Here is a 13,890-nt window from a genome sequence, read left to right as displayed (position 1 = left end):
TGAGTGCATAACTGAACATAATTATTTGATGGTTGACTTTTTTTGTATTAAAAACACTTTATCACAATACGGTAATTTTTTGAGAAGGACCTATATATATATATATATATATATATATATATATATATATATATATATATATATATATATATATATATATATATATATATATATATATATATATATATATTCATGAATCTTGAATATAAGTTATCTATTTCAGAATGTAGCCCAAATCTGGACTTTCTGAATAAAATTGTTTATTGTATTGTTTAGCATTGTTCGTGGTCTATCACTGTTGAAAAAAACTGCATATGTTGGTTAGGTATGTTTTGAAGCATGGTGGTTGGTTTGAGCTGGTTTATGCTGGTCCTTAGTTGGTCATGAGCTGGTTTAAGATAGCCCTGAGCTGGTAATCAGCTGGTCCTGAGCTGGAGCTAGTTTCTTAGGACCAGCTTAAACCAGTCCTTAACCAGCCAAGGGCCAGCTTAAATCAGATCAAATCAGCATGTTTTGCCATGTCATGTTGACTTTGAGATTTTTTAAATCTTTTGCTTAGTTTTCTTGTAAATAGATCACAAAAATAAATTATACACAACTATCGGCCAAAGACTTGTGTTGAAAATCGAAGCTAAATGTTGTAGGATAAACATTCTTACCTTCATTGCAGTAACGACCTACATATCCTGTTTTGGAGCAGTCACAGTAAGCTTCACTGTCAGCCATGCTGCAAATGCCTCCATTTTCACAGGGGTTCTCTGTACACAAGCCTTCCATCTCTAACCGGACATTTTGGCTTCCCAGGCGTGTTGGAACCTGATTCCCGTAAGCCAGTTCTGTAATAATCCCCTTGAACGGTGGCATCTCTTTAGCGGCTTGTAGTGTTAGGGCAGTTGTCCGAATGTCTTGAGGCACTCCTCCGAGGTACAAGTCACTGACAATCTTCATGAACTGCCTTTGTGGTCTCACTTCATCCATCTTGGATTCTCCATCCAGTACCAACACCGTTCGCAAGTTGTGCCTGCTGATGGTTGAAAAGTGCCAGCGACTGTCATTTACCATCTTTCCAGAGGTTATTGTGGTTTCAGCACAGTCCACGCTAAAATGTAACTTTAGCTTGCCTTCCTCAATGCTCAGGAGCAGGAAGTCACAATATCCTCCATCGTCAAAGTACAGAACCAGGGCGTCTGATATAGCTGTTTTGAAATGAAAGCTGAGGTCACTTCTGGTGCTGGCGTCCCAGCGAAGATAACGTGCCCATTGACCCTCTAAGCCTGTGAATTCCAGGCCCAAACCAAGACTCAGGAAGGTGCTGAGCAGCAATAGTACAAAATGGGGCCGGCAAAGGGGAGGCATGGTAACCAGTGATTATGCTACAAATGATCCTTTTGGAATGAACAAAATAAAATTCCTATTTTCTGGCAAATTACATGGAGGTCATTGAAGAAACATCAAATCCTTTATGGGTGAAGAAGGTGAAGTCACTGAGGCTCTTGACACATGCTAAATCCTGTTTAGGGGTACCAGAATGAATTCCAAACAGAACGAACAGCGTTAAGATTAGAATTGGACAAATGCTCAGCTTCACTTATCTATTAGAGAGGCTTTACAGATGATGCTCCCTTGAGTCGACTTCCTGGATTAAAAAAGAGATGCTCCATATTGCTTCTGATTCTATTATATCGCCACATGTTAATGGGCACATTAGGCCTTTTTCTTTTTTTCTTTTTTTTTGCCTGATCTGTAAAGAGAAAAAAAGACAGACATTTTCATTAGGTTCATTATGTACATTAAATATACAGACAAATATACTGCATACAGTGGGCACCTTTGTATTCCCTTACATCTACATGTTCCCTCAGACAAAGAGAGGGGTTTGTCTTTGTTATGCTTAATTATGAATCATTTATTTAATAATCCCTTCGTTAATATACAGCTTTTGAGCAATGACAAAAAAATGCATATTATTTGTCAAACCTTTTTAATATGCTTATTTTTTACACATAATATAAATAAGCCTTCACACTAAAAATGTGCATTGTTATCATGTTGAACATATTTTTGAACAGCTATTTACTATTTAATAACAAAAATGGAACAATCAAAATTACAATATTTAATATTTAAAACTGCATTTGCGTTTAGGCAGATATAAGTAGTCACAAACGCCATGGTCAAATTTTTGCTGTTTAAGACACCTGAGTATTTACAACACACGTGGTCAGTTGACAGATGTCTGTCGGAGAGATACTGTATGTGTGTGTAGAATTCCATCCCTCCCTGCCCTGGCTGTTGCTTTGGCATGAAGCCCCAAGAGACAAAAGCCTCCCCAATAGTAGCTGTTCCACAGCGGTGCAACACAATAGTCCCTTTAACTACCTGCCCTGAATAGTTAATCACTCCCTGGCAGCCAGCTATTGAATTAAGGCAATTGATACCAAGACTGATGCGTGGACCGTTCCTTAAGCGATACTGGGTCTTGTCTGTTTCAATAGAGAATGAGCGCTCCACAAGATTTGAGAAGAAAGGTGAAAAGGGTTAGCCGAGCAGAACGCAGTAGTCGGTCGAGACATTTACCATGCATGCCACACTAATAGGCAAAGCATCGTGGAGAACCGGTTGTCAGAAGGACTTTCTGATAAGTCTGCTTTACTGCTAATGGGCTGGCCTGAAATATGATCCTCACACACGGCACATGACAACTGCCATTGGTCTGGCAACAATCACACGGAGGATTTATTACAAACATAATACAGACTTATTGCGTTACAAATTATATAGATCTGATCAGAACTCTTCAAACAGTATAGTCTATGAGGATTTGTGTTCAAAAAACATTTGGACAAGATTTTTGAAAATAAGCAAATCCTATTTAATATGTTTCGTAATCCTTTGAAAATTCAAACAAACAGAATATGTGTTGCATTTGGTTTCCAAAAGGCAAAGAACATGAAAAGCGTACACATAACTATCAAAGGAAAAGTCTTCCATCTGCCTTGAATGATTTGAATGATCCAGCATGTTTTATGTGAACAAGGCCAAGATGCTGGGTACAGGAAACAACCAATAAATATGCTGATTATCTCTCCATATGTGCTTTCTCCAAAGTCGTGTCAGTTTCAGCTGGGGTTCTCCAGCAAATGTCTCTAAAAGGATCAAAATCGAAAAGGCAATTTAAAAACAACTGTCATCCAATACCTCCTGACATGCGTTCACAAAGAACAACAAAGGATCAAGTAGTATGTTAACCTGCCGTGTAACATTAATGTGCAGCAGCACTGGTGTTGAAATATTATTATTTCAGCTGGGATTCCCAATTAAAGGAATAGTTTAACCCTTTAACCTCTTCGGGTGTTCCATAGGGGAATAAATCATCGGAAGACTGCTGACCTTGACCCTGAAGTTCAGATTTTTCAAATATTATTATGGGAGATAACAACTGTGATGTTGGAAATATAAGCAATATACTGAAGAAAGAAAATTAAATGACTGTGCCCCAGTCAATACATTTGTCTGGGGGATTTTCATATCCCTTCCTATTAAGGGTTAATATGGTACATGGGATATACCAAACCATTTACATGGACCATAAAAGTTTTGCACTATTAACGAAGGGATAGAGAGAGAGAGAGAGAGAGAGAGAGAGAGAGAGAGAGAGAGAGAGAGAGAGAGAGAGAGAGAGAGAGAGAGAGAGAGAGAGAGAGAGAGAGAGAGAGAGAGAGAGATCATGTTCAGGCTGCAGCATGCATCCTTTCAGTCTCCTCTCTGAGCAATGACAGCAGATCTCAAACATCCACGGATTATTTCATAAATGTGTAGGGCAATTATAGAATTATAAAATAACATAAATAGGAATATGTCCGTATCTTTCATGCTGTAAAATGTATATTTTATTATATCGATATCCCAGAGCAAATACACGGAAAATAAATGCGTTTATGAACACACAAATGGCAGAAATATGATCATATGACATAATATGATGTAAATTAATGTCTAACCGCATTTGTGAAACTCTCTAAATATCTTAAAGTAGTTCTGCGTTTACCTTATATGATGAAGACTGTACTGCACCGATAGAGAATCCAATTTATTCAACAAAATGTCTCGAAAAAACGTTAAATCCACATTGCGAGTGATGGAGCGCGGATGGAGTGATGCTGAGGTCAAATCCAGTGTAGTGGGATAATCCGCGCATCCCGAGCTCGCTCTCCTCCGCTCGACTGAAATACTTGAGCCTGTCCTGAGCTCGCGAGCTTGGCGGCTCCGCCTACTATTTAAATCAAACACGCCATTTAAAGACGTATCAAGACAAATACAGCGGTTCCTGTCAGGAATCCCCTTCAGGTATCTTTATATGGGTGAATATACAATTTTAAGCCTAAATTTCACATTATACTTCCTCAGCAGATCTATCGTCGGCTCTGTCTGCACACGAAATAACCAAAGTCCCGGATGTGAGCGGCTGTGTGGGAAAAATCGTCTAGAGTTTTCTGGAAGACTAGAATTATTTGGGGAAGTCTCCATGGTGCTGAATAGACATAGTTATACTAAAGCCCAGATAATAAACTCACAAGAAATGACAGCTCCCAAAAAAAATAAGTTTACATTTAGGCTACATTTAAAAGGATTTCCATTCATTAAAAAAACAACAACAACGATGATGTTACCGCCACGAGCATGTTCACTGCTGTTTTTATCATTCAGAAATCTAATGTTTGTCGACGTTCAGATTAAAGCTAGTCTAGTGTAGACAAATGAGGTAGCTCTCACGGCCTAATTAAATGGAAAAGTTAATGAAAAGATCACTGACGCGGCTTAATGAGGCAGTGTGAGAGTCCTGTGAGAACAGGCAAAATAATGCAAATGAAGGCAAAAAAAAAAAAAGACAACAAAAAACACTTTTTTTTAATACCAAGAGTTACATAATTATTAAAAAAAAAAAAATCTAATGTGTATTAACTATTTTATTTATTAGGTCCTTTAACCAATTTTTACAGACATTAAATCAGTTAAAAGCAGATGACACCTTTAGCATATGACATTACACAACACTTGTCAAAAGGGATTTTTAGTGAATGTATAAAATCAGTTGTCCTCAAATTTATCAGAGCTCTAGTTCATGCACATTAACTCTAAACTTTGTTCCACTAACATTTTACAACAGAAATTGCCCTAATACTTTTCAAATAGTGTTTTATCATGTGAAACCACACTTGTCTGTGAATTGTTTTGTTGACATTTTTTGTTGAATTGTTACTTTCTTTTAATATTTTTTATTAGGCTAGTTTTATTTCTTTCTGACCAGGATATTCTTTTTAACGCTGTGCAAGTTACCATATGCTAGATAATTATAAATTGTGTCTATTTTTATACTAATTTATGTTTATATTGGATTAAAATAGAATTAGTACCTATAATGCTTAAATAATTGACTGGGACAATTAATTGTAACCTCATTTTGGAAAGCTTTTACAAACAGTCTGTATGTACTGTATAATATAAAGTCAAAATTAAAATAATGGTTAGCCATACCCAGCCCATATCATTTACATGTACAAGTTATTTCCTGATGCTTTGTCAACAAATTACCATACAAGTGCCCCTCACATCATCAGCATACACACGGCACTTGGCAACTGCGAGTTGGTGTCAGCAGAGCAAATGTCTTTTGATGTCTTTTTTTAAGGGTTGTGTTGATGGGGATCTTATTTCCCAGTGATACAGGGACAGCACTGTTCATCTTTCTTTAACATCTCTCCAAAGACACCTGTACACTTTCCAGGACACCATTTGCTTCAATTCATTATCCCACAGTGGCTGTCTGTCACATGCCTGTCCTGTCTTGTGTGCACATGTGGGTTTTGTCATGTCTCCGGTCTACTGTCAACCCCGCCCTTCTTGTTATCTGATTATTGGTTAATTTGCCCCACCTGTTCCCTCTTGATTTCTTCCCCTTATAAGCTCCTTGTGTTTGTCAGTCTGTGTTGGATCCTTGTATATGTCTCGTCATCGTCTCCCGGGTCCCTGTGTGGTATGTCTTCAGTTCATGGTTTTTGATTATGTATTTTGCCCCCTCGTGGGTTTTGTTTTCTGTTTATGTTTATTTTTGTTATAAATAAATATATCATTTTCTGCACTTGAGTCCTCGCACCAATTTCCTGTTTCCTCGTGTCCGTGACGTGACACTGTCTAACTACATTGCTTTTAGATCACCCCCAAACATCACAGAAACACATGAAAACCTGCCGTCAAATCTATTTCACTTAATTAGTTCCAAACTGTGTTTAAGCCCAGCTCCTACTGTTTAATCAAATATAAACCCATTACTAGGTAATGTTAGTATTTTAAAGAGTAGGACAGTCTAACAAGCTTCCTGTCAGTACCAGAACTAACATCTACTTGAATTATAGGGTGCATCGCAATTATCACAGCAAAACCCAGTGTGCATTGATGTTCATTATGCTCCCTTAACGGAGGTTCTGAAGTGCAAAACTCACATAGCTTGAGCCAATTCACTACACATAATGACCGATAACAACATGCAATATGTGTTTTAAAAACAAAAAAACATTATTTTATTATATTGCAGCATATACACACATCGTTAGACAGGTAATGAACATTATTTATAATGCACATTCATAATGCACTTTAAATAACATTACAAGTAATATATGCTCTGCTGTTGTTTATAAATACCAGTAATGATATTGTACAATAAGGATGTTGTCGCATTGCCGGAAATAGTCATCAGTGTCCCAAATGAGTAGTGAGCCAGCATCTTTTATTGTCTTTACAAGTGCTTGAACTTGTGTAAACAATATACTGATTCACAAGCTCAGGAGTTAGGGAAATGAATGAGACACACCCTTAAAAATGTAGCTCTCTACAAATCAGAGGAGGTCCCACAAGAAGTGCCACTCCAAACTCTTACCTTAATCCACCACAATCTTCTTCTTTCCTCACATTTCTCTTGCCTCCATCCAACAACATACATTTAAAGAAGAGCAGAACTGTTTTTCCAGAACTGTTTCTTGACTCTAACTGTCAAGAAAACCCCACCCCCCACCCTCAATGTGTGAAGCTAATGCTATCTGCCCCGCGGCCTGCGACACCTCTGTCATAATTAGGAGGAACTTCCTTCAGCCAAGGCAGGTGTAGGAGCCCCGTGGGAGACTCTGTAAGAAAGCCACATTCTTGACACAGGAAAAGAAAAACTGAAGCCATGACAGACAATCTCTGCAACAATATTGTACATTTTTCACTCAGTTACAATAAAAGGTCATAAAAAAATCCATTGATAACAATGATCTATTGATACACTTGTTTTGATGGCTTAATGTGAATAAAATATTATTCTCACACACACACCTCTTAGAGAACAGTGGGCATGTGTAACATATTTTGAGATTTAGCATTGGATGAATGGAAATAAATTAAAACATTTAGTAATTTAGTTTTTATAGCACAACTACATGAAATAATGTGTTTTTATATACAGTATATTGCAGAGCTATTGTGGTCTGGGGTTTGGCATTTGCCATTATGAAGTTTAGGCTATAGTTGAAGAGAAGTTTCAGCTCTGACCTAACTCTGGCCTGAAGCATCTGTCCTGAAATGGCTATCACAAAATTGCACTACAGCTCTGCAATTAGAAACAATCCTAAAAAATAAATAAAAATACTGATCACCTGCACATGTAGCTCATTCTCTCACTAATCACCCTCAGCACGTAATGCTGCCTTCACGTGCTATCGGAATTATCGTTAAAAAAAAAAAAGAGTTTAAGGTAAAAATTGCACATGAATGCCCTCTGATGTCGTGTTTACCACTGGGAAGTTCAGAAATAATTTTGATACCCAAGTTCCTGAGATGGGCATGGCATAACCATTAAAAATGGCAGATGGGAGACGAATTTCTGCTGTAGCAGGTGTTTTATTTTTTTTATTTTTTTTCCCACAACAAATTAATTGTCTTGTCGTTAAAGTAGTACATACTTACATACATTAATAATCATGTGAAGCATATTGTGTATTTTAAACACATTGAAAATTGGATCTAGTTGACCATCATTCCAGAATAGTGAGCAAGCTGACTATCTAGATAGTGTGGTAAAAGTAGCTATACAATAGGATCATGTATGGCTGAAAACTATTGTCATTTTAGACTTTAAGCAGCCTTTATTATCTAAATTATGCCTTTATTGTGAATGTGATTATTGTCAGTGGTACAGAGACTGCGGAGACAAGGATGATAAGTTAGCAGAGTTTATTGAGCACCAGTGAGTTAATGGAGTGAAGTGCAGGTGGATCAGTGATGGTGTGGTCTGGGTAGGCTTCGGGTGTCGAGGAGGATTGCTGGAGAGATCGCTGGAGAGGAATGCTGGAGTACGAGGAACACACACACACTGGATGCTGGATGCACTAGGAGACTAGACAATAGACACTGGAGATAGGCAGTTATCTTCGAGGGAGTCCTTAAGGAAAACAGAAGCAGTTAGTACCTTCTCAAGACGAGACCGGACAGTGACTGTGTGCGTGTGTGTGTCTTTTGTGCAGCTGGTGATTAGGGTGGTGATGATCTGCAGGTGTTCATTATCAGTACTCCGGTGAGGGTGTGCGCTGTGAGTTCGTGACGTGGGAGCCTGGCCTGTCTGTGACACCCCCCCCCCCCCCCCCCACCCCCACTTGGTTAGATCGGTATGGACCAGGAGGGGAGCGGTGGTGAAGCCTTGCTTGAGGTCATCAAAGGCCTTCGTGGCCGCTTGGGCTTACTTGGGCTTACTGCACAGGAGGTGAGTAAGGGGGCTGGTGATGACACTTTAATTCTGGATGAATCTACGGTAGAAATTTGCTAAGCCGAGTAACCGCTGGAGCTCTTTGATGGTGGAAGGCGTTGGCCAGGTCTTAATGGTGTCCACCTTCCCCTCGTCCATCCGGATGCATCCACTGCTGTCGATAGAATATCCAAGGAACTGCACTGAGGGCTGATGGAAGAAGCATTTTTCGGCTTTGAGATAGAGCTGGAACTCCTTCAGGCGTTGCAGGACATCCGCAATGTGACGGCGATGATCGGCCAGGCTCCGGAGTAGATCAAGATGTCGTCGATGTACACTAGGACTGACTTGTGGAGGAACTCCCAGAGCACCTCATGGACATGGATGGTCTGATGTAGCCCTGATCGAGTGCCTCCTTGATGTAATCTTCCATGGCCTTCTTCTCCGGCAGGGAAAGGGGATAAATCTTTCCCTGGGGCACTGGCTCACCCGGAAGCAGATCGATGGCACAGTCCCATGGCTGATGGGGAGGCAGCTTGGAAGCCCGGTGAGGACAGAATACATTGTGGAAGCGAGAGTAGCAGGATGGAATGGTAACAGATCGCTGGTCGAGGGGGCTTTCAATGGTTGTAGCACAAATGGGGATACTCCTGGAACGAGACGTGGAGGGAATAGTCAGGGAAGATAAACATCCAGAAAAGCAATTTTCTCCCCACTTAAGGACCTCACCGGACTTCCAGGAGATGACTGGTTTGTGCTGCTCCAACCATGGACGCCCTAGTACCACGTCAGCGGTGGAATCCTCCAGAACCAGCAGGTGGATCTCCTCCACATGCAGAAGCCCTGTCTGAAGCTTAAGGGGACCAGCCAGGAGACTGACATGCCGCTGGCTTAACGGCCTGCCGGTGATGAACTCAACTTGGAAGATAGTCGGAGTACAGGCCGTTGTGAGGTGGAGCTGGCGGCAGAGGGCGGCGGAGATAAAATTCCCAGCGGAACCAGAGTCGAGGAGAGCGGATGCTGGCAAGGAAACATCGGCGGTAATGAGGTTCACTACAGTGGTCAATGGTCGACTCTTATAGGTAGCTGGATAGATCACACTTACAAAAAGTCTGGGTGGACGTGTAGGGCACTTGGAGATGTAATGATCGGAAGCACCACAGTATAAGCACAGGCCATTGGCCAACCGTCTTCTCCGTTCTGCTGGGGTTAATCGGTGATGGTCTAATTGCATGGGCTCGTGAACTGGTCCCAGAGGGCTGACGGGCTCTGGTCTATGGAGGGACGGGAGGCTCATACACTGGTCCTGGTGCTCTTCAATGCACGCTTGCATATGAGTGGCGAAACTTATGGAGAGTTGGATGAAGCATTCAAGCCCAATGGATCCTCGTATGCAGCGAGATGCAACCGCACATGGGGATCCAATCCTTGCCGATAGGTTGTAAGAAGGGAGCGTTCATTCCATCTGCTGGCGGCTGCCAATGTACGAAACTGCAAGGCATACTCATGTACAGACAAATTATTTTGTTTTAAATGATAGAGTTGCTCACCAACCAAAGGGCATACAGTGTTTCCGCCCATCTTAGTGCTTTACCTCTCAGTTGAGACACAATGAAAGCAACTCTAGATTGCTCTGTGGGGAATAGGTGCGGTTGCATCTCCAGGACCAGCGAGCAATGCAGGAAAAATCTGTTGCAGTCCTCCGCCGATCCAGAAAGGGCGCTGGTTTGGCCATGGGACTGGTGATCAGGGTTACTGAGGAAGGTGTGCTGGCGGATGCGGATGTTGGACCAGATCCTGGAAGGGATCCAGGGAACTCATCTGGTGCTCATGGTGTTGGTCCGGTCTTCTGTCACCGGTACAGAGACTGCAGGAGACAAAGATGTTAGTTAGCAGAGTTTATTGATCACCAGAGAGTATAACGGGATGAACTGCAGGTGAGCAGGTGAATATAATGTCTTCATGGGGGAGTGTTCTTCGCTGGAGAGTTCGCTGGAGAGATTGCTGGAGAGAATCAATGGAGAGTTCGCTGGACACACACACACTGGACTGGAAACACAGGGAGACTGGACAAGAGACGTTGTTAGCAGGAGTCCTGAGGTAAAGCAAGGAGTGTTAGTACCTTGTACCTTCTCATAGATGAGACCGGACAGTGACTGATGGAGTGTGTGTCTTTTGTGCTGGTGGTGATTGGGGTGATTATGAGGAGCAGGTGTGCGTGATCAAAAGCACTGTGAGTGGGTGGCGTTGGAGCCTGGCGTGTCTGTGACATTGTGTTTCCGGTTATTTTAATATTTTATTTGTCCAGTCGGAAAAGTAAAACCCTCTTTCATTTGCCCCAGACAAAGATTAATGTCGAGCCCTTACAGACTGCCCTGTGTTCATTTACAATTTCTTTCATGCTGTAAAGTGGAGGTGATTGGTTCTGCCACTTGTTTGAAATGATAGCTACAGTAATCTGTGAGTCACACCCATAGACTGTAACAAAATAGCTCACGCCATACTAGAGCACCAAAAAAGATTACGAGTTCACAACAGCTCAAGAGATGTCACTACAGTCTATAGGAAATTAGCACATTCCAAAATCTATCCAAGGATCTACACGGTTCACATAAAATACATATTTTTATTCAAATGGTGAATTTTGCTGAAAAGCGACTAGTGATATCATTGGGAAGCATGTGGTTAGTTTTCACTGTTATGCTGATGATACTCTACGTTGGTCGGGAAGTGCAAAACAACATTACAAAGTGTGAAACACTTTTACGAAGCTTAAAACAAATTCACATTAAAGAAAACAAATTAACAAGACACAAAACACTTTTACCAGTCCCAAAACAAATGTAAAATTGCTACATTCCACTCCACTATTAGACACGCACTTGCAAACTTCCCTAAGCACTTCCCGTCTGGGGAATCCCTTCCGCCATTTTGAAGTGCACTACACTTCATGAAGTGGACAATAGAAGCTTATATGGACAGACCCTTGCTCCCTCGATTTTGACAGAGGACCGTGTCTACTTTATATGTACACTTAAGGCATTGTGACGTCACCACATATCGTGTTTAATTTGCCTCACCACAAACAACTCTATGATATTTTAAATATTTTTAAAAACATTTAAAACAACCCAAATACACCTATTTACATATAGAATGTGGCATTAAACAATTTCGTAAAGGAAATAAATAAATAACAAATACAGTTCATAGTGGATTCCAAGTGATCAAGGGCTTAGTCATTACTTACGTTGCATGTGTTTCAGTTCAGACCATTGCAAAGTTTCCGCCAGTAGTGGGCACACATGCAACGTAAGTAATGACGCACATCCGAGTGAATGAGACGGAGGGAAGTTTGTGAGTGAAGGGCATATTAAAAACGAACTGGAATGCAGCAAATGACCGATTCTTAACGTAAAGGGAACATACCACACACCGGAAGTGACACGGGGAATGGAATACTGACTGCTGATTGGACAAGACATATGTCACACAAGAAATACAGGAATTATACAACTGGCTGCGTCAGGCGAAAGTTCATTTGCATCCATGTGTAAATATTAGAGCCAGTGGCGTGCACAAGGGGGGGTATTAGCCCTTGTGAAAGTGAAAGTGCCTTTTTCGATTGCACCACAGTGCCCCCACAAGCGCGATTTTTTCACCCTGCACCGATTGCGACCACTTTCTTCTCCCAACATTTCACTGATCAGCTTGGGGAGGCATTTCATTTTAAATAAAAAATAAAGTGTCTAACAGGTACTTAATAGACCAAACAATATAATAATCTATTTGCACACCTTGAACAGCCTCTGCCAACTTTAATTTAAGAAAAGTTTCTATTAGCAAAACATATATATATATAGTAATATTTTGTTTGGTTGAATATTGATAGGAATATTGATAAAAAATTTTTTTGAAATGAAATTATAGGCTATGTTAAATATGAAACTAAAACCACCAGTGGGTGGTGGCAAATCACAACCTTAATGAATCATTAGTTATTCAAACGATGTGTTCAAATAGCTCAAATTTTCACCCCCAAAAAAATGCCACAGCAAAACGGCGGTGCATATCCGAGCAACACACATGTCTGACCCAACCAGATAGTGGTAGGTCGATTTAAAATGAAAAGTTTTTCTTTCTTCATAAAAATTGCACTAAATTCTCCAAAATGTAAATTTGTCTCAACCTTCGTAAAAGGGTTTCACACTTTGTAATGTTGTTTTGCACTTCCCGGCCACCATAATACTCAGCTCTATGTATTCATGCCCTGACTAAACTTATCAATTCACAAGATTAACGGAATGCATAGCTGATATAAAAAAATTGGATGACTAGAAATTTCCTTTAACTTAATTCAGGAAAATAAAAACTGAATTTGTAAGTATTTATCTACATCTTGGCACATGCTTTCAATGGAAAATGCTGAACAGTTAGTTAATGCGTTCATGACGTAAAGGCTAGATTATTGTACTGCTCTACTGGGTGGTTGCCCTGCTCACTTAATAAACAAACTCCAGCTGGTCCAAAATGCAGCAGCTCGATTTCTTACTAAAATCAGGAAGTATGACCATAGTAGCCCGGTTATGTCAACACTGTACTGGCTCCCTATTAAATGTTACATACATTTTAAAATCTTGCTTATTACTTACAAATAACTAAATGGTTTAGCTCTCTAGTACTTGAGTGAAATCTTAGCACATTATACTCTATCACGGCTATCGCGGTCTCAAAGCTCTGGCCAGTTGATAATACCTAGAATATCAAAATCAACTGCAGGTGGTCGATCCTTTTTTGCACCTAAACTCTGGAACAGTCTTCCAAGCATTTTTTAGGAAGCAGACCCAGTCTGTCAGTTTAAATCTAGATGTAAAACACATCTCTTTACTATGGCATACACATAGATCTTTATCAATTAAATAATTAAAATCTGTTAAACGATTGTTACACTGCATTAACTAGATCAGCCGGAACCGGGGACACAGTGTAAGAATGGCATCTATGTGAGAACTGTGTGACTCGCAGGTGACGCTCTTTCGCAATCACGTCCCCGGTCTCGCTCACTCCTCAAATGTCTCTCGCTTGTTCACCTTGCCACATTTACCGATTTG

The 13,890-nt window shown here is 40.5% G+C and overlaps 1 protein-coding gene across 15 annotated transcripts in view; it reads right to left on the bottom strand.

The window, feature by feature from the left end:
* Nucleotides 1-4,336, bottom strand: part of nrxn3b (neurexin 3b) — a 442,510-nt gene extending 438,174 nt beyond the window's left edge. For 6 of the 15 annotated variants that reach the window (XM_067417351.1, XM_067417352.1, XM_067417355.1 and 3 more), the window contains exons 1-2: nucleotides 4,049-4,320; nucleotides 660-1,741 (exon numbers count right to left, since the gene is read on the bottom strand). In XM_067417351.1, the coding sequence (XP_067273452.1) occupies nucleotides 660-1,356 (697 nt within the window). In that variant the 5' untranslated portion in view covers nucleotides 1,357-1,741; nucleotides 4,049-4,320. Of the gene's footprint in view, nucleotides 1-659; nucleotides 1,742-4,048 lie in introns of all 15 variants that reach the window. The other 9 variants (XM_067417360.1, XM_067417361.1, XM_067417363.1 and 6 more) reach the window with 4 other exon arrangements.
* Nucleotides 4,337-13,890: the final 9,554 nt, after the last annotated feature.

This window comes from Pseudorasbora parva, chromosome 15 (assembly GCF_024679245.1).
Source record: "Pseudorasbora parva isolate DD20220531a chromosome 15, ASM2467924v1, whole genome shotgun sequence".
NCBI classification, from domain to species: domain Eukaryota; kingdom Metazoa; phylum Chordata; class Actinopteri; order Cypriniformes; family Gobionidae; genus Pseudorasbora; species Pseudorasbora parva.
Note: the sequence above shows the minus strand (reverse complement) of the source record. Positions and strands in the feature narration are given on the sequence as shown.